The sequence below is a fragment of the Erinaceus europaeus genome, chromosome X (genome assembly GCF_950295315.1).
Source record: "Erinaceus europaeus chromosome X, mEriEur2.1, whole genome shotgun sequence".
NCBI classification, from domain to species: domain Eukaryota; kingdom Metazoa; phylum Chordata; class Mammalia; order Eulipotyphla; family Erinaceidae; genus Erinaceus; species Erinaceus europaeus.
The window spans coordinates 22,780,606-22,801,561 of NC_080185.1; the positions used below are offsets into that span (position 1 = coordinate 22,780,606).

A 20,956-nucleotide genomic window follows, 5' to 3' on the forward strand; every position below is an offset into this window, starting at 1 on the left:
ATCTACCCTATGATCCTGCAATTCCTCTCCTGGGGATATAGCCTAAGGAACCCAACATACCCATCCAAAAAGATCTGTGTACACATATGTTCTTAGCAGCACAATTTGTAATAGCCAAAACCTGGAAGCAACCCAGGTGTCCAACAACAGATGAGTGGCTGAGCAACTTGTGGTATATATACACAATGGAATACTACTCAGCTATAAAAAATGGTGACTTCACCATTTTTAGCAGATCTTGGATGGACCTTGAAAAATTCACGTTAAGTGAAATAAGTCAGAAACAGAAGGATGAATATGGGATGCTCTCACTCTCATGCGGAAGTTGAAAAACAGGATCAGAAGGGAAAACACAAGTAGAACCTGAACTGGAATTGGCATATTGCACCAAAGTAAAAGACTCTGGGTTGGGTGGGTGGAGAATACAGGTCCAAAAAGGATGACAGAGGAGCTAGTGGGGGTTGTATTGTTATATGGAAAACTGAGAAATGTTATGCATGTATATGCTATTATATTTACTGTCGAATATAAAACATTAATTCCCCAATAAAGAAAATTTTAAAATGTTATATATAATGGATAAAGCCAGCACCATGCCTGCAGAGAGTAAAGTGATTCCAATATAAGGTGTCAATTATGGTGCTTGTCACAACTGTGTGAAGATACAACTCTTAACTTGTTCAATTCATTAATACAATTGAAGCAGGACCAACATAGACATTTACACTTTATTAAAATATTGCATAGATACAGAGCAGTTGGGCACATCATTCTAAGGCACTGTTCTGGTTTGAATGCAATTCCACAAGAGAGAAAAGAGAAGTCATTACATTCGGCATTTTTCATCTCTACATTCAGACTCCTCCCATGGTACATGTTTATTGCTACTGGGTTTTCAATATAACCCCATACTTATAGCAGCATCATACAGGGACCTGGATGACAGGAAGTAAAGACACCCTGGCTCTAGCACATAGGATTTGGCACTTAATTCCAAACTCTCTTGCATTATTGTCTACTTGCTTCCCAACTCTTATTTAACAAAAGATATTATAAACTCTTTATGAACTTGACCCATGATTTCATCTTTACTAGTTTCCATTATGCCTAGAACAGAACTTATTAGGCACATAGTTGATACCCCCAAAATACTTTTACTAAATACCACTCCTAAGACCTTCAACTGAGCAGAAAATATTTACTTTTCCTAGTTCTAGCTTAAGGAGCTGGGTTCAAGCGCCTAGCACCATATAAAGAGTACCATGTATGACATCAAAGGGAGGCTCTATAAATGGTGGGGTGGTGCAGTGTTGTCTCTCCTTTTTTCTCTCTCTCTCTGAAATTAAAAGGGAAAAAAAGTCTGCCAGGAGCAGTCGAACTACACAGGTTAAGGTCATGTTGAGTAAAAAAGGGGGGTTAATTGAATGTTCTGATTCTTGTGTTTTTAACATGGAACTATGCTGAATGAAGATTTTTCATGTGTTGACAGTTTCAGCTGACAAAGAGAGTTGTTCCCTTGCTACAGAAATTTGAGTCATTAAAACTACTACATGAGAATATTTATATATGGAGCTATATGCATATGTGTGCATATATGTGTGTAATTATAAGTACAATTCAAAAAGGTTGAGAATCACTGGCAATCACCTATAAATTACCGAAATTAATGACCCTTACCTCCTTAAAACTATATGTGTATTACATATAAAACATACATATTTAAAGAACTTTCCATAACATCTTTGAAACAACTAGAGATAACTAGGCTTGAAGAATAACAAAAACTATACTGGTATAGTATACTTGTTTAAGGCAATGTTTCAAAGAATATTCACAGATTAACTAGTTTTGTGGGCTATTATTACGCGTATATGAAAAGGGACTTGGGGGGCCAAAGAGGCTTGTAAAACATTGAGTAAAAAAAAGTGCTTTTCCATGGGACCCTTCCTTCTACACTGTTGGTGGGAATGTAAATTATTCCAGTCCCTATGGAAAACAGTCTGGAGGTTCCTCAAAACATCAAATATACATCTACCATACAATTAAGCTCTTCTAGGTATCTATCCAAAGACTTCAAAAACACTTGTTGGAAGTGATCTATACACACCTATGTTCCTTACAATGCTATATGCAATAGGCAAGATTTGGAAACAACCCAAGTCTTCAACAACAGATGAGCAGATAAAGAAGCTGTGTTATATATACATAATGGAATGGTACTCAGCTTACGAAAAGAAGATCCTCTCTTTTGCTACAACGTGGATGGAACTGGAAGCAATCATGCTACGTGAAATAAGTCAGAAAAAGCAAGAGAAATACTGGATTATTTCACTGATTAGTGAGGTTTAAGAAACAATAAAATACAGAATGAAACATTAATAACATGTATTCTATTTCAGCAGATGCAAGGATTCAATAGGGGGAGGCAGGAGATGGTTGAAAAGAGGTTGGGGGCTTTGGTGGTGGGTGAGATGTGCTGGTACCTATTTGGGGGAAATATGAGGCTATTCCCTAGTGAAAAAAGTCCTGGAAAGCAACAGCTCCTCAACTAAAGAAAAATAAAGTGCTTTTTCCCCTTTATTGGAGGACCTCTCTGAGATTCTCAAAGGATGATCTGCATTGTGAATCAAGAATGGGGAAACAGCAAGAAGAGATCCTCAAAATTACTTGTGAAATATCTTGCAGAACTAAGTAATCTATGACACACTTAAGGAGACACTGAATTAAAGAGTGGGGGAAATTTAAAAAGCACTGAGACAAGTAGCTGAATATCAAAGTAGTGTAGAAAGCAATAAACACTAGTTTCAGTCAAGCAATATTAAAAGAGATTCTATATGTATGACTTGGACATACACAGATAATTGCTCATGAAATTCATTCTATAAACAAAACATATCAAATTAAGACCCAGCTCTAAGCAGCAGCATCACAGACTGCTAAGCAGACTAGAAAACTTTGCAATATTAAAAAGTAAAATTTAAAATCTTAACTTCTTAAACATAAAACATTCCATGGAAATAACCTAGCTGCTTTTACTAGGAAAGTGACATCCCTTTCACCATTGTAATTCTGACATATTTTATTGTTTAACAAAATTAGTGTCTCCTTTCTTGCCACTTGGGCCACAAAAAAAGCTTTGAACTGAAATAGACATGATTATTCATTATGTTGATCACAACCTGAAAAGGATGACCATCATTTATGTCTTATGTTGACACCCATAAAATGGTTGACTTGGAATACAAAAAAAAAAGTATTTTTCTAAAAAAAATAAAAGAGTTTTGGATATGGATACAGAATACTTAAATACTGAAAATTTGCAAGGGTAGGTAGCTAATCTTGAACTAATTGCCTTGGAAGATGGGTTATAAAATCATAAAAAAAAGTTGTTCTTATAAGCTCAAACACAAGGGTTCTTCCAAGACAAACAGTTATACATTAAGATGTTTCATGAGTTCATGTCAATTTGTCTAGGATGTAATTCCTTTCACAATTCTTAAAGAAGTCCTCTAAAGTGAGTGACTTGGTGCATAATAAGTCCTGCTCTCTGTCTGAAGCTTTTAGAACAATGGCTACACTTGTACGGCTTTTCCCCTGTATGAATTCTTAAATGAATAACAAGGCTTGGCCTCTGTCTAAAGCTTTTCCCACAGTAATTACATTTAAAAGGTCTCTCTTCAGTGTGAGTTCTCTGATGCAAAGTAAGAGCTGTTAGTCTACTAAAACTTTTCCCACAATTATGACATCGGTGAGGTTTTTCACCTGAATGAGTTTTCAGATGTCTTTTAAGACTAGATCCATGACAAAAGCTTTTCCCACACTCAAGGCATTTATATGTTTCTTCTTCAGAGTGGGTTCTCTGGTGCCCTATAAGGTGTGACCGCCGAGTAAATCGCTTTTTACATACAGTGCATTCATAGGGTCTCTCCCCTGTGTGAAGTCGCTGGTGTCTATATAGGTCTGAACTACGGAGGAATCTCTTGCCACACTCAGGGCATTTGTGAGGTTCCTCTCCTGAGTGAATTCTCTGGTGCCCAGTAAGTTGTGATTTCCGAGCAAAACATTTTCCACATTGAGGGCATCGGTGAGGTTTGTCTCCTGGACTCTTTTTCTTATGGTGTCTAGGAGTGAGAGTTTCTTCCAAGTTGGAGGCCTCAGGTTTCTCTCCTATAGAGGGGTTCTGCTCATCTACAATGTTTGTTAAATCAGTCTGTAAATCCTCTGGAGGGGGTTCCCACTGATGTTCTAATTGTTCATACTCTTTTTGTAAAGTGGGACCATGGAGAGCATTACCCTCTAAAGTCACAACAAATGGATATACGTTCTCCATTTTTTTCTGTTTTGAAGCATCTTCTTCATTCTCTATCCCAATTTCAAAACCTGAGAGAAGAAACAAAATGTAGGTGTTATTATGTTCCAAGGATAAAAGGATTTGAGGGAGGGGCTATACAGTGGCACATCTGGTAAAGTGTACACATTATGGTGAAAGAGGACCCAAGTGTGAATCTATTTCTATCCCTCCCACTCTATCTCTTCCTTTGCTCTCAACTTTTCTGTCTCTATCCTATATAAATATTTTTTAAAAAGAGAAAAAAGAACTCCTTAAATAAAGAACGTGAGTGATAAGATTCATATAAAACCAACAGTAATCCCAAAGCAGAATCTAAAATTATTTAACCTAATTAAGGTTGAATTACTATTCTTTCTTCTCTAGCATATCCATGATCAATTACTTACCTATCTTGGAATCAAGCAATTGTTTAATTTCTTTGGACTCCTGTAGTTCCTTCACCCATTCTTCTTCTCTGTTCTCCAATGGGAAGTTCATGTCAAGCTTTAGTATTGGATATCCTATTCATAAGAAAATGAGAAATATGGGGGGGGGTAGATAGCATAATGGTTGTGCAAAGAGACTCTCATGCATGAGACTGCAAAGTCCCTGGTTCAGTCCTCTGTACCACCATAATCCAGAGCTGAGCAGTGCTCTGGTTAAAAAAAAAAAAAGAGGGGGTTGGGTAGTAGCACAGCAGGTTAAGTGCAGATGGTGCAAAGTGCGAGGACTGGCTCAAGGATCCCAGTTCAAGTCCCCGGCTCCTCACCTGCCGGAGGAGGCATTTCACAAGCAGTGAAGCAGGTCTGCAGGTGTCTATCTTTCTCTTCCCCTGCCTCCCCTTCTCTCTTGATTTCTCTCTATTCTATCCAACAACAACAACAATGGCAACAATAACAATAATGACAACAACAAGGGCAAAAAAATTGGAAAAAATGGGCACCAGGAGCAATGGATTTGCAGTGCAGGCACTGAGCCCCAGCAATAACCCTGGAGCTCAAAAAAAAAAAAAGGAAAAAAGATGAGAAGTATGACAATTTGAGTCATGTCATCAAAGTGTTTTCTAGAATTCAGGCTGATATCATGGGCATATACTTGATATCTGCTTCCTTCTCAATTGCTAACTTATCTGGAATCTTTTCTAAAAGTGTTTCTACAAAGATAAGAACAAAAGGAAAATAAGAACATTCTTTTGTGCTCAAAGTTATTTCCCTCTAATCTAAGGACAATGAATTAATTCTGTGTTAAAACCAGTCACTAATTTACTTCCATATCTATTTTGACAACAGATTTAGTTCATTCATAGATGTAATCTGAAGCAAATCTTCATGAGGGTTAACCATATTAAAACTGAGAAATACTATTGTACAAATAAAGAGAAGAGATCAAAGTAGGAGTCATGAAACTGTTTACCAGAATTATTTCAACTGAGTTCTTCAAAGTAAGACGGAAGGTGATTGGGTTGGTAATCAGCAAAAGCATTATTTATGTTTATTTCAGCTGAAGTCCAGAATTTGACCTAAGCAACTACCAGTGTTTCTAACCGCCAATCTAAGGACTCCCCGGAAAAGTTTCTATATTCACTGCACTGTGTCCCCATCTACAGCTGATGTGCCTGTATCTGCTTTCCATACATTGCTTCAGGTCTGGAAAAGTCTGCATAAAATGTGGCTTGGAAACTGCTGGCTTGAGGTCTAAATGCAGGATGATAGTCAAGTTATCAGCATTATTAAAATAGCATCACAAATCAGTTTGATTAATTCTAACATTTAAAAAAAACTTATATTTCACAACATTTTATCAAAAATACCAGAAACATACGATAACAACTCATATTGCATAGATAAAAGACCACATGTTCCTTTGTTAGATTAAGTGGGCAATGGAGTTGGCTTGTTGGGTAGGGTGAATCCGGTATGATCCTCACCAGGGCTTTAATCTTGTTCTCTTAAAAAATAAATACATTTGGGAGTTGGGTGGTAGCACAGTGGGTTATGCGCACATGGCGGGAAGCACAAGGACCAGTGTAGGGATCCCAGTTCGAGCCCCTGGCTCCCCACCTGCAGAAGAGTCGCTTCACAGGCAGTGAAGCAAGTCTGCAGGTGTCTGTCTTTCTCTCCCCCTCTGTCTTCCCTCCTCTCTCGATTTCTCTCTGTCCTATCCAATGACAGCAACAACAACAACAACAATAATAATAACCACAACAATGATAAAACAACAAGGGCAACAAAAGGGGAAAAAATGGTCTCCAGAAGCAGTGGATTCGTGGTGCAGGCACCGAGCCCCGGCAATAACCCTGGAGGGAAATAAATAAATAAATTTTGTCTTTTTTTTTTTTTAATTTCCAACAGGGCTATTACTGGGGATAGGTGCCTGAATGGGAAATCCACTACTCCTGGTGCCCCTTTTTTAATTTGATAGTACAGATAGAGATTGGGAGGGGAAAAGAAGACAGAGGAGAAAGGAAGATCTTGCAACACCGCTTCACTGTTCACGAAGCTTCACCCCTGCACGTGAGGAGCAGGAACTTGAACCCAGGTCCTTGAGCATGGTAATGTATGTGCCACTGCCCAGACCACCCCCCCCAATTTAATCTTTAAAAAATTAAAATTAAGAAACAACAATTCATCTCAAATATAATTGTTTAAATTCAACCTGCTTTTACTTGTATTTCAGAGCTAAGAGTAGAAGGAAAGGACAATACGGCACAAGTTTAAAAAAATGAAGGTCACAGATGAAAAGAAAACATTGACCTAGGAATAGTGGGAGCAAACCCATACTTGAAAGAAGTCGAGAATAACAAAGGCTTAAAGGAAACACGATTTTTTCCCTCCAGAACACTGCTCAGCTTTGGCTTCTGTTGGTGCTGGGGATGGAACCTGAGGCCTCACAGCCTCAGACATGAAGGTCTTTTTACATAATCATTATGCTATCTCCCTAGGCCACAAAATACTGATTTTTAATTTAAAGGGAGACAGGGAGAGTTCCAGCATGATGCCATGAGACGATCTCTGCAGATCTCCTTCAGGGTGAAAACTAAAAGAATAACAAGTCACACATTTTAACTCTCAAGTGCCAGGGAGATAGCATGACATGTTATCACAGAGGAACTCCGTGCCAGAGGCCCTAGGCCCAATCCCTATCACCACCGTAAGCTCTACTCAGTCTGCCTTTCAATCTCTCTCTTCCTCTCCCCTCTCTCCTAATAAATCATTCTCTAAAAATATGTCTTTCGATCCCAGTGTTTTGGTTTTGCCCTCTCCCTCTCTCTCTCCCTCTCCCTCTCGCTCTCTCTCCCTCTCTTTTGCCTCTTTATCTGAAAAAGTCATCCCAGAGCAGTGAAGCCCCAGCGATTACAAAAATAGTTTCTCAAAATGATCCTGATGGCATACAGGAAATTAAGAATCATATTTATTTTTAAAATATTCATTTATTTATTGAATAGCTATAGAGATAAATCAAGAGGGAAGGGGGAGATAAAAGAGAGACACCTATAGCGTTGCTTCACCACTCATGAAGTTTCTCCCCTGCAGGTGGGGGCTGGGGGCTTGAACCCAGGTCCTTGCACATTGTAGCATGTGTGATCAACTAGGTGAACCACCACCCAAGCCAGAAAAATATTTTTCTTAATCTATTTAAATTCACTGAGAAGAGTGAGATCCCTGGCTCTCTGAACCCAAAGTGACCACCCCACCCCAGTTCCACTGATGACAGGATACTCTATCTCAGAGATCCTATTTAGAGGGGTATCTTCCTGGGAGGGGCAGAACTTCAGTATTTCTCAGACTAACCCCAGTACCTACTGAAGAATTTAAATCCTTAGCAATTGTGACTGACACTGGGGGCTCCATTTCTTGCCCACCTTGCACTGTGGGATGGAAGCTCATTTACCACAAACAAATGAATCCATACAGCACTTGCTTTTCTCTACCTGACTTACAATTCCTATCTGTGTGGGAAAAGTATGAATAATACTCAGACTTACTGAGAGACAAAAAATTAAAATATAACTGTAAGCAAAGGCATATCTAGGACTTGGAGTGAGAAGTGTCTGGTTAGATACAGAATGATGCCAGTAATTATTGTAACCGATGGTAAGCAGTGACAATTTAGGAAAACCCTGACAACGGAAGTTGTGATTTTATAACAACAATGTGAATGTAAACCTCAGATTAACAGAAGTGGAAAGAGGGGGAAACAAAAAAGGTATTTGTGCCTGTTTCACAGAAGACAGCCAAAAATACAATTTCATTTTACATTCTGAAAAGTAAATAAGTACATTATAAGGATCAGTAGCTACTAGAAGAATCATAAGTGGGAAAAATATTTTTCATACAAATAAGAAAGATAATAAAGACATGAAAGACTTATCAGGTAACAGAGCACATGGATGAAGCATGGTGATACTGAAAGCAAAATGAAATAAGTGAGCAAAATAAGGCCAATATATTTGATATGACATTGTGGATGAGGAACTTTTTTCCTTCTACCCTTCTAGGTTTTGTGAATGGCCTAATAATTAGATTTAAATAAAACATGAACAGGGGGGAAAAAAAGGAAGTAAGTGTATACATAAGAGCCAGAAAGATATGATGATCAAAGCAATGAACTAAGTAAGAAGCTTTTGACAGGGGAATGATAGGTTTGCAAAGAATTGCCAAGAGAAAGAGTTTTGCAGTTGCAGTAGCAAAGCAGTGAAGAAATAACAAGGTTTCCTTACATAGCCTTCCAGACCCTCAGTTCCCAGGCTCTGGTGATAAGGATGCCTTTCATCAACAAGGAGGTTAACTTTCAAGTGGAAGATTTCTCTTCTACTTTCAACAAAGGAGGGTCACAGTGTCCTTTCTGTATTTGTTTCTTTTTCCTCCACCCACACTACCTTCGCCTTTCTGCATTTGTTTCTTTTTTTTCTGGTTTAAAATAAACTATCTTAATTGCACATTGGTTTTTATTTGCCTCACACTGACTGTTCTTAAGTGACTTGAACTTCAAAATAATCGATGTGCTGGACGATCTGGGTTGGGGTGACATTCTGCTCACCTTCAACAACAAAGACACATGGATAAATATTCCATTTTGGACATGACTGTTGACCTACCCAAATGCCATTTTCTTTCTTTCTTACAAGCACAAATTCATCTGTTACATGGGGGCTGAAAATGTACTCAGTGTACCCAGGGATATAAAAGAAAATAAACAGGGAGTAAATGGAATGAGCACAGTGAGGAAATTAAACAGAAGCTTTAGACATAAAAAAATACAACATCTGAAATAAGACTTACAAACCAGAAGCAACAGCAAATTAGACAATGTAGAGAAAACGGTCAGTCAACTTGAGAGGAAAACAATGGGAAAAACTGAAGACATTACTGACCTGCGGACCAAGATCGAAGAGTCTAACAGAAGTGAAATTAGCATTCTTTTTTTTTAAAGTATTCCATTTATTTATTTATTCCCTTTTGTTGCCCTTGTTGTTTTTCATTGTTGTTGTAGTTATTATTATTGTTGTTATTGATGTCATTGTTGTTGGATAGGACAGAGAGAAATGGAGAGAGGAGGGGGAAGACAGAGGGGGCGAGAAAGATAGACACCTGCAGACCTGCTTTACCACTTGTGAAGCGACTCCCCTGCAGGTAGGGAGCCAGGGCTTGAACCAGGATCCTTACATCAGTCCCTATGCTTTGCAGCACCTGTGATTAACCGAAATTAGCATTCTTATCAATAAAGAAGGTAGGGTGAACAGTAAAAAGTGATAAGATATTTACCCAAAATTTCAGAAATTATATAAATTCACAAATTCAGATAACTCAACAAATACAATTAGGTTTAAAATAATCACTCCAAAGCATATCATGGTCAAGATGCAAAAATCCAGTGATCAAAAAGTAGTAATTTTAAAGCAGCCATGGATAAAAGACACATTATGTACTAAGAAACAATGATAAGAATGTTTACGTACCACAACATGGGAGAAGATCTCCACATGCCACATATCAGACAAGAGGCTAATAACCAAAACATATAAAGAGCTCACCAAACTCAGCAACAAAAAAATAAATGAGCCCATCCCAAAATGGGGAGAGGATATGAACAGAATATTCACCATAGAAGAGATCCAAAAGGCCAACAAACATAAAACAAATGCTCCAAGTCACTGATTGTCCGAGAAATGCAAAAAAGACAATAATGAGATACCATTTCACTCCTGTGAAAATGTCATACATCAAAAAAGGTAGCAGCAACAAATGTTGGAGAGGTTGTGGGGACAAAGGAACCCTCCTGCACTACTGGTGGGAATGCCACTTGGTCCAACCCCTATGGAAAGCAGTCAGGAGAACTCTCAGAAGGCTAGAAATCGACCTACCCTGTGATTTTGCAATTCCTCTCCTGGGGATATAGCCTAAGGAACCAAATATACCCATCCCAATAGACCTGTGCATACTTATGTTCATAACAGCACAATTTGTAATAGCCAAAACCTGGAAGCAACTCAAGTGCCCCAAAACAGATGAGTGACTGAGATAGTTGTGGTATATGTACATAATGGAACAATACTCAGTTATTAAGAATGAAGAACCCACCTTCTTGGACCCATCTTTTACGGAACTAAAATGAATTATGTTAAGTGAGATAAGTCAGAAACAAAAGGATGAATATGGGATGATTTCACTCATAGGCAGAAGTTGAAAAGCAAGATCATAAGAGAAAACACTAAGCAGAACTTGGGCTGGAGTTGGTGTATTGCACCAAACTAAAAGACTCTGGTGTGGGGGAGCGAGGGAGGGTTCAGGTCCTGGATCATGATCATAGAGTAGGACTTAGTGGGGGTTGAACTGCTATGTGGAAAACTGGGAAATGTTATGCATGTACAAACTACTGTATTTTACTATCAACTGTAAACCATTAATCTCTCAATAAAGTAATGAAAAAAAAAAAAAGAACATGAACTTGGTTCCAGGTGGTAGCTCACCCAACAGAGTATACAAATCTTTCTCTCTCTCTCTCTCTCTCTCTCTTTCTCTTTCTCTCTCTCTATTTCTGCCTCTATCATAAAATGAATTAACAAGGAAAAACTGACTACCAGGAATGGTGGAGTCATTGTGTAATTACAGAGCTTCAGCAATAATCCTGGTGGCAAAAAAAAGGTAAAAATATATCTACTCAGCTATTAAAAATGATGACATTACCTTTTCCACCTCATCTTGGATGAATGGAGCTTGAAGGAATCATGTTAAGTTAGATAAGTCAGAAAGAAAAGAATGAATATGGGATGATTTTATTCATGGACAGAAGTTGAGAAATAAGAATAGAAAGGGGAAACAAAGTAAAACCTGGATTGGGTTTGGTATATTGCACCAAAGTAAAGGACTCGTGTGTGTGTGTGTGTGTGTGTGTGTGTGTGTGTGTGTGTGTGTGTGTGTGTGTGTGTGTGTGTGTGTGGAGTGTGTGGGGCAGGGCCTTCAGGTCCTGCTACAAGATGGTGGAGGAGGACCTAAGCTGAGGGTGAGAGTGTTTTGCGGAAAACTGAGAAATTTTACACATGTATCAACAACTGTATTTACTATAAACATTACCATTTTAAAAATATATTCTTTTTATTTTTAAGCACCTCAAACTCTACCAGATAAAAATCTAAACTCATATTCACCCACCAAATGTGATTCTGTTCTGTGATCTCTACATCAGTGAATGATACTGCAATATACCTGATTCAATTGCCACAACCTGGACACCAAGCTTGACTCCTTTCTCTCCCTTATCCTGAGGCAGAGAAGGTAGAGTTAACTTTTTAAATGAGGCAGAGAAGCCAGTTATGCAGCTGGCATCTTCTCCTCTCCTGAATATAAATGGGAATTTCTATGACAGTAACCAACATGACTTTGGCCAGTAGCTAAAGTTTACACTACCTTACCTGCCATGAGTCAGTTATCAGACCCCACTAAGTCAATCAAAGTGTACTCTCTTGCTAAGAACCTAAACAAAATCCTAGCAACCCAACTCTAGCAGTGCATCAAAAAAGTTATACACAATGACCAAGTGGGCTTTGTCCCAGGGAGGCAAGGCTGGTTCAATACATGTAAGTCTATCAATGTGATTTATCACATCAATAAAAGGAAATCTAAAAACCACATAATTATCTCGATAGGTACAGAGACCTTTGACAAGATCCAATATCCCTTCATGATCAAAACATTAAAAAGAATGGGGACAGATGAAAAATCCCTTAGACTAGTAGAATCTACACATAGCAATCCAAAAGTCAATATTATACTCAATGGAAAAAAAGCTGAAGGTTTTCTCTCTACAGTCAGGTACAAGACAGGGCTGCCCACTGTCTCCACTACTATCCAACACAGTCTTAGAAGTCCTAACCATAACAATCATATAAGAGAAAGAAATTGAAGGAGTAAAGATAGGACAGAGGTTGTCAAACTGTCACTATAATTATTTATTTATTTAACCATGGTCTCAATTATGCAAACTGTCACTATTTGCAGATAACATGATAATAGGAAACTCCTGGAAATTATCAAGCAGTATAGTAAGGTGGCAGGTTACAAAATCAACATACAAAAATTAGTGGCATACTTCTATGCAAACACAAAACCAGAAGAAGAAATACAGAAACCAATTCCATTCACCGTAACAGCAAAATAAATCAAATATCTGGGGATAAACCTAAAAAATGGAAGTGAAAGAACTGAAAAATACAACGTTTCTCAAGGAAATAGAAAAAAAAGATACAAAGAAGTGGAAAGACATCTCATGCTCATGGATTGGAAGAATTATCATCATCAAAGTGACTATTTTACCCAGAGCTATCTATAGATTCAACACAATCTCTATCAAAGTCCCACCAAATTGCTTCAAGAAAGCAGAACAAAAGGTACAAAAGTTAATCTGGAATGGACTAGGCAGTGGCACACAGGTTAAGCACACATAGTATGAAGCACAAAGACCCTCACAAGGGTCCTGGTTCAAGACCTGCAGGGGAGCTCACTTCAGAAGTGAAGCAGGTCTATAGGTCTCCCTCCCTTCTCTCTTTCTCTAGTTCCCCTCCCCTCTCAATTTCTCTGTCCTATCCAATAATATATATATGGCTGCCAAGAGCAGTGGATTCATAGTACTGGCACAGAGCCCCAGCAATAACCCTGGAGGCAGGCAGACAAACAAAAATTTATCTGGAGACAGAATATATCCAGGATTGTGAATGAAATTCTGAGGGAAAAAAACAAAACAAACACAAGAATGGAGGCAATACACTTCCTGACCTCAAAACACACTGCAAAGCCACTATAGTCGAAACAACCTTGTACTAGAACCAAAATAGACACATAGACCTGTGGAATAGAATTGAGAGCCCACAAAACAGCCCCCATACCTACAGTCAACTAATTTTTGACAAGGGAGCTCGAAATATCAAGTGGAAAATAGAAAAACCTATCAGCAAATGGTGTTAGAAAAACTGGGTCATGTTTCATCAAATTTCAGTATATATAGAAGTTAACTCCAGATAGATCAAAGATTTGAAGTTAGACTACAAACTATCAAATACTTAGAGGAAAACATAAGCAGAGCTCTCTTCCATATAAGCTTCTGTAACATCTTCACCAATTCTAATTCAATTGTAAGTTAAACAAAAGCAAAAAAATAGACCAATGGGACTACATCAAATTGAAAAGCTTCTGCATAGCAAAGGGAATCATCAGCATAACAAAGAGACCCCACATCGAGTGTAATCCACTGGACAGAGGTCTGATAACCAAAACACAGAGTAAACTCACCAAATTTAACAACAACAACAACAACAACAACAACAACAACAAACCCCACAAACAACCCCACTGAAAAGTAGGAGGAAGATATGGGCAGAATCGTCTTCAAAGAGATCCAACGGGCCATGAGATACATGAAAAAATGTTCACAGTCATTGATGATCAGGGAAATACAAATAAAAACAACATGGGATAGAAATTTACACCTGTGAGAATGTCACATATTAGAAAAGACAGAAACACCAACCGTTGGAGAGGCTGTGGGGGAAAGGGACTTTTCCTACATTGCTGATGGGAGAAAGGTAAGTTGGTCCAACCCCTATAGAAAACAGTATGGAGATTCCTCAGGACTCTAGAAATGGACCTACCTTATGACCGAGGAATCTGTCACCTAGGGATTTAGCCAGGGGAAACAAAAACATCTATCTGAAAAGGCCTATTCACACCAATGTTCACAGCAACACAGTTCTGTTGCTTGGAACTTAGAAGCAGCAACACATGAATGGCTGTGGTAGTTGTGGTACATATATACAATGTAGTACTATGCAGCTGTTAAAAATGATGAGAGATCATCTCCTTTGCAATATCATGGTTAGAACTTGAAGTTCTCATGTTGAAAGAGAGACAAGCCAGAAAGAGAAAGACCAGTACCAAATCATCTCACTTATAACTGGACTTAAGAACAAAGAATAGTAAGGGAAAACAAATAAAGATGGACAGAGCAAAGATTTCACACACAAAAAAACCATTATAAGATTTATCATCTTACTCCTTTATTGTGTGAACAGTTCAGTGGTACTGAATATAACCAAAATTCAGATTCTTTTCAAGAACACTGCTTAGTTCTGGCTATCAGCATCATGCAAGAAAACTCTCAAATACATCCTGTATGCTAATGCTTCAGTATCTCTAGGACTCCAAAATGAGTATTTTAACACACACATACATACACACACACACACACACACACACACACGAAAAAAAAAAAACCCTCAACTTTATGATCAGGGTTTTAATTACTTACTTTTGTAATTAATGGGACTTCAACAATTTGGACAAACTTTTTCAGTTAAAGAGAGAGAATATGAGAAATGGTGGGGTGGGGTACCCCTCCATAGCATCAAAGCTTCCCCCTTTGCTGTAGTACTACTCTCATGTGGTAGCAGGGTCTCAAGTCTGAGTCATGAACATGGCAAAGTAGGCACCCTTCCGGTTGAAGTAACCATTTAAGAACAAAGTTTCTGTTGTGTTTTTTTTTTAAGATTTATTTATGCATTGAGAGAGAATAAGAGAATCACTCTGGTAATATGTAGTGTCAGGAATCCAAGTCAACCTCAAGCAGGGAATCTCTGCACTCCACCACTAAGCTATCTCCATGGCTGCTATTTTTTTAAAGAACTATCTATCACCTATCTATAAATCAATCGTTCTTTATTTTAGATAGAAAAAGAAGCAGAAAGGGGAGGTGTGACAGAGACCGTAGCACTGAAGCAGTAGGCATAGGGCTTGAGCCAGCATAGAATCCAAGGGAACTATTATTCCAGTCCTCTTATATCATATATTTAAAGCATGTACCTACTTAGACACACACACACACACACACACACACACAACCAGAATATCACTCTAGCATACCTGGTGTACAGATAAAGGGGTCTTCATGTCATTTATCTATACTGTTGTGGGTCTGACAGTTCACAGAGAGACAGTGCCCATACCAACTCTTATCAGAATGGTCCATTTCCCTTGGGTAACCAGTGTTTCTAACCTTTATGTCCCATCCCTGGGATGCTCTAGAGATCAGAAACAGAAATTAAAGGGAGACAATGACAGCCAGGCCTTACCAGGGTCCAGAAAGGGCTGACATTCCCCAGCAGCACCAAAGCCAAGCTCCTGAGGGCCCGCCTGTGGGATCCACACCTCAGCCACTGGGCCCTCCAGGCCAGCTCCCATCACCTGCATCGAGGGTGCCTCCAGGTGGAGGCTTGGTGGAAGGTGTTCCATTCCCACGGGTGCCAGTTCTTCCAGGAGCGTGTCCGGCCCGTCCATCTGGGGGAAATGTCACAATGTATCACTCAACAGCCTGGCTCAGGCCTGCCTAGAGCAACAGAAAACGAGCCACCAAGACATCTGAAATGTGCCAGCACCACGTGGAAAATACAGGACTAGGAGGACTCCATCTCAGCAGGCACTGCTTTACCCAATGCATCTCATGATCAAATTCTAGAATGTGGAGCAATGGGCAACTATTAGGAAGATATTTTATCACTATAGTGTCCTTCCAATGCACAGCCAAATCTGTTTTTTTTTTTTTTAAAGAGAGGCACAGAATAAAACAACAGAAAGGAAAGGGGATAGAGAGGGAGACAGAGATACCTGCAGCATACTTTGCTTCTCATAAAGCTACTCCCATGCAGGTGGGGCCTGGGGGAATGAACCAGGGTTCTTGTGCACTGTAGCACACTACCACCCACCCCAGCACAGATCAATCTGGATGAGCTACTTTGCAAGGGCTCAGGAGCCACTTGTGGTCAGCACTACCTCAGCAGTGCTGCACCAGATCCTATGAAGGTGAAATACTATATGCTGACCAACCAAGAAGCCAGAGAAATCAAAGGCAAAGGCATTCATTCCATCCTGGAGGGGGGGATGGAATCTAGGGAGGCTCCAGTTCAGGCCGACAAACTGCAGTGTCCCACTGCCCCCATGTATGGGGTGACTCAGTGACCAACTGGAAGCATCTCTTCCTTCTCTTAAAGTCTGTGACCAGTTAAGGCACAGCTATTAAGAGAGGCTGTACAGGTGGGTTCTGAAAATCCTTTACAAGGTTCTAAGCATTTTTAGATCATGGACTTTATACGATCCCCAAGTTCCCACAAGGTTTCCTCACCTGCTGCTCTGGTATTTCCAGTTCTCTCTGTAAGTCTTCTATCAAGGACACAACTCTCTCTCTATTCTCTGGGCAATGCTCCCGCACCCAGGTCTCTATCTCAGTGGGCAGAATGGTTAGGAACTGCTCCAGCACCAGCAGCTCCAGGATCTGCTCCTTGGAACGCATCTTTGGCTTCAGCCACTGACAGCACAACTCCCAGAGTTTGTTGAAAGCCTCGTGAGGCCCGGCCGCCTCTTTATACTGGAACTGCCTGAAGCGCTGGCGGAAGACTTCACAGTCAGTGTCATACTCCTGAAACACTGAGCCCTGGTTCAGGGAGGCCTGGATCGCGCAACCCAGAGCCACAGCCATCGTCCCCTTCTGACACTGGACGGTCTCTTTGGGTCCTCAAGTCTCAGATTTCCTGTGTGTAGTCCTTGGGGGAGCCACCTACAGCTGATAACATACAACAGTGAGAAAGGAGAAAACAGGAAGGTTACCACAGGGCATACTGGACCTCCTCAATCTGCTCTGGTTCACCATAGCAGACCCTAATCTTTTCATTGGTTTGGGAAATCTGATACACACACAACCAGTTCTGCAGCAGGTCCTCAAATGGTCTATGCAATGCCCAAGTCGACCCATAGACTCTCTCGAGCTGTGCTGTGCATGTGGTGGACACTAGACCCATGTAGCAATTGAAATTTAAATCCATTAAAAATAAGTCTGTGGAGGCTGGAGGCTGCTCACTTGGTGGACTACACACCTGCCCATTCACAAGGAGCTGCTTTCCAGCCCCCACCACCACATGGCAGCACCATGCACAGGGGAAGCTCCACACATAGAGGAGCAGTACTATGATGTCCCTCTTTTCTCTTTCTCCACCTGTCTAACAACAACAACAAAAAATGTCCACCAGGATTCCTGGAGTGGTGCAGATGGAAAGTGCCAACAGAGTGAGATCTCGCTGGACTAGTGTCTCTTTCTGTGGAAAGTGCCAACAGAAACCCCAGTGGCAAAGAAGAATAAACAGAGGGCAGGGAAGATAGCATAATGGTTATGCAAACAGACTCTAATGCCTGTGGTTCCCAGGTCCCAGGTTCAATCCTCTGCACTAACATAAGCCAGATCTGTGCAGTGCTCTCACAGATACAAGTTAAAAACCAAAAACAAAGCAAAAATAGAAAAGTCTGATTTCTCAGTGAGACTAGGCACATCTCAAGTGCTCACTGGACACTGTTGCAAAAAAGTATTTTGGTCCAGAATTCTGTGAACCAAGGCTAAAAACTCCTCTCCATCAAGATCTCCTATGTATCTGGCTTATCTGTTTATATACAATATATCCGAGAATTAGTTATATTCTTGGCACAATTGCAATTTCTGTTTTTGATTATTGGAATGTCACAAAAAGAAATCAAAGGGCAGGGCTACCTCTCACAGTTCAACATACTGGAGCACAGAATTTATGTGTCTGAGGACCTCAGGGTCTCAGGTTCAATCCTCAATGACAACAGAACCCAGAACTGACTGATGTTCTGGTATGTTTCCCTTTCTCTCTGTCTCTGAGTACTTCTCATAAAATAAACAAAAACCAGCTGATCTTTAGAAAAGTAAATGAAGGGGGTTAGGAGGTGGTGCACCCAATTGAGCACACACAGTACCATGTATAAGAACCCAGGTTCAAGCCCCCTGCCCCCACTTGCAGGGGGGACGCTTATCTAGTGGTGAAGCTGGTATGCTGGTGTCTCTCTTTCTCTTTTCTGTCTCTCCCTCCCCTGCTATTTTTTTGTCAAAGCAAGTAAAAAGAAAAAAAATGTGGGGTGGGGGCACAGATGGTCACTGGAATCAGTGGGTTTGGGTTTGTAGGGTAGGCACTGAGCCCCGGTGATGACTCTGATAGCAATAAAAATGTATAAGTAAAAAATAGAAAAGGAAATGGAAAGTGAGCCTGTGCAATCCTGGTGAATAACCCTGAAAGCCCATCCAACTGGAGTAACTCTTAATCATCTTCAAGCAAGCAGGGAACCATCAAACCTCACTCCTCCCTGTGGAGGTAGAGGCAGTGCAGCCAGCCTCCCCATGGCCCACATCTGGTAGTAGCACACCAAATGGCTCTCTCAGGAGAAAATGACAGAGACAGCAGCCCAGCAGCCATCAACACTGATGACATTCACCACTCAGTGTGTGTTGGGGTCTGTCCAGGGTGTTCACTGAGTCTTCTCCCAAAGCCAAAGGATGGGTTCCTGACTTATGTCCCTCCACCCCCTAGGCTTAGGAGCCTTACTAAGCATTCCTGGAATGATGCCACAGAATGGGGAGAGGGAGGGCTAGAATCCTGGCAGACTTGAGTGATGCTCCTCCCAACTACACACATGCAGATGCTCTCAGTGAGATCTCTGAGGTCATAGCCATGTCTCCACCCGAGTGGCCTTTAGTTCCAACCCCTCTGCCATGGATCTCTCTTTGCTGTCCTTGTCCTCTTTTCCTGAGCAGATCAGGAGAAGCCAGTCATGACTTCCTGCTCAGCATTCCCAGATGAGCCTTGGGGCCCCCCTTCCCAAGCCTGCTGAGTGAGCGCCTCTCTTGGACTTGTGCTCACAGTCTCCTTGCACTGGATCCAGCTGCGTGCTGAGGGAGGGAATGGCAGCGTGCCTGGATCCTGGGAGGCTCTCGGGAAGGCTAGTGCTCTGAGGACTCCTTCCCACTCCTTCCTGGAAGCCCTCCTCTTCCCCCACCCCCACCCCCACAGTTTAAGGCACCTAGACTCACTGCAGGGTACCTGGGAGGCTCCTGGGTTTAGGTTTTGAACCTCTCCCTTTAATTCACTGCAAACCCACTTCTGTGCAGCCCTCCCTCTGGCTTTCCGGAACCTTGCACAGCATCTACCAGGAACTGATCCTCAGGGGTTCCCTCCAAAGGCCTTTTGTGATGAAAATTTCGCTGTGGGGTTGATGGCTTTCCCTTGACAAGCATCAGCGTACCCAGGCCCATAGGCTAAAGAAGGGTACTAAAGAACAGCCAGGGCGAGGCGAAGGGGTCCAGTTCCTGCAACGTGGAAAAGCCAGCTGTAAATCAGATGTTGGTGACGCGAGCGGTGCTCCCGATAGCAGGCCGCAGAGGACGACCCGCCGCCATCTGGAGGGCCGATCCCAGCCGCCGAGGACCCCCTGGGAAGGCCCGGCCGCGTCCCTAGGAGCGGCGGTGGACACCCGGGCCGGAGAGGAGCCCGCAGCCTGTCGTTCCTCCCTGCACCCGCCGTCGAGTCAGGGCTGGACACGGTCCCTTGGAAAAGCCCGAGCGGGCACAGAGCGCCCCGCTACCCGTGCCCGCGCCCCAGGGACGGCCACGCCTTCTGGCCGCTTAGGGACTCACCGCTTCGGCGCTCACGACTCTCTCGGGCTCACCCCGTAAAAGTGTCCAGGGCGCAGGCGCGTGGGTTTCTGCAGACTACAACTCCCGACACGCCCCGCGCCACCGCCCTGTCATTTAGGCCCAAAAGTATGCTGACGTGGGAAGGACAGGGACTTCCCTAGGCCTCCTTCAAGCCTAGAGCTGCCTAGAAGGCCATCTCATTTCCGGTCCTAAAAGCTTCTGGATCCCAGGGGATTGGGTGAGGCCTGTTCTTGGTCTTCATCCTAGACAGAGCTGAGCTCCCATCAGCCCTAGAGTTAACGGGAGCGGTTGGAGACCTTTTAATTTGATATGACTGAGCCAATTAATTCCCAAACTTTCCTGCGTAGGAAGAATTTTGGGGGGGTTGGGGTCTCACCCTTGACACCGTAATGCATTGGATTGCGAATGAACTTGGACATTCACATTTTATTGCTTTCTTTTACTTAGTTTTTATTTTAGATAGAGGCAGAGAGGGAGAGATAAAGAGACCAAAGCACTGAAGCTTCCTCAATGGGGGGGAAGGGGGGCTAAGCTGGAACCTGGGTCATGCACATCACAAAGCAGTGTATTCATTATTCAAGTGAC

The 20,956-nt window shown here is 41.5% G+C and overlaps 1 protein-coding gene across 2 annotated transcripts; it reads right to left on the minus strand.

Annotated features, from left to right (window-relative positions):
* Positions 1-709: 709 nt before the first annotated feature.
* On the minus strand, positions 710-20,454 carry ZNF449 (zinc finger protein 449). 2 transcript variants are annotated; one of them, XM_060182957.1, is made up of 5 exons: positions 20,351-20,454; positions 16,997-17,434; positions 15,951-16,155; positions 4,738-4,851; positions 710-4,380 (listed from the first exon to the last, which is right to left on the minus strand). In XM_060182957.1, exons 2-5 carry the CDS (start codon positions 17,348-17,350, stop codon positions 3,497-3,499), a joined length of 1,557 nt encoding a protein of 518 aa, XP_060038940.1. In that variant the 5' UTR covers positions 17,351-17,434; positions 20,351-20,454; the 3' UTR covers positions 710-3,496. The 2 variants fall into 2 exon arrangements, with proteins under 2 accessions (XP_060038940.1, XP_007538686.1); XM_007538624.3 differs by lacking the exon at positions 20,351-20,454 and adding an exon at positions 19,758-20,322.
* Between the last annotated feature and the right edge of the window lie 502 nt (positions 20,455-20,956).

Excerpts from the sequence above, each read along its gene's own strand:
- ZNF449 (XM_060182957.1), bottom strand. The coding sequence starts at position 17,350 with ATGGCTGTGGCTCTGGGTTGCGCGATCCAGGCCTCCCTGAACCAGGGC. Across the intron at positions 16,156-16,996 it reads TGGAAATACCAGAGCAGCAG|ATGGACGGGCCGGACACGCT; the intron begins GTGAGGAAACCT and ends CATTTCCCCCAG. Across the intron at positions 4,381-4,737 it reads ATTGCTTGATTCCAAGATAG|GTTTTGAAATTGGGATAGAG; the intron begins GTAAGTAATTGA and ends TTCTTCTCTCAG.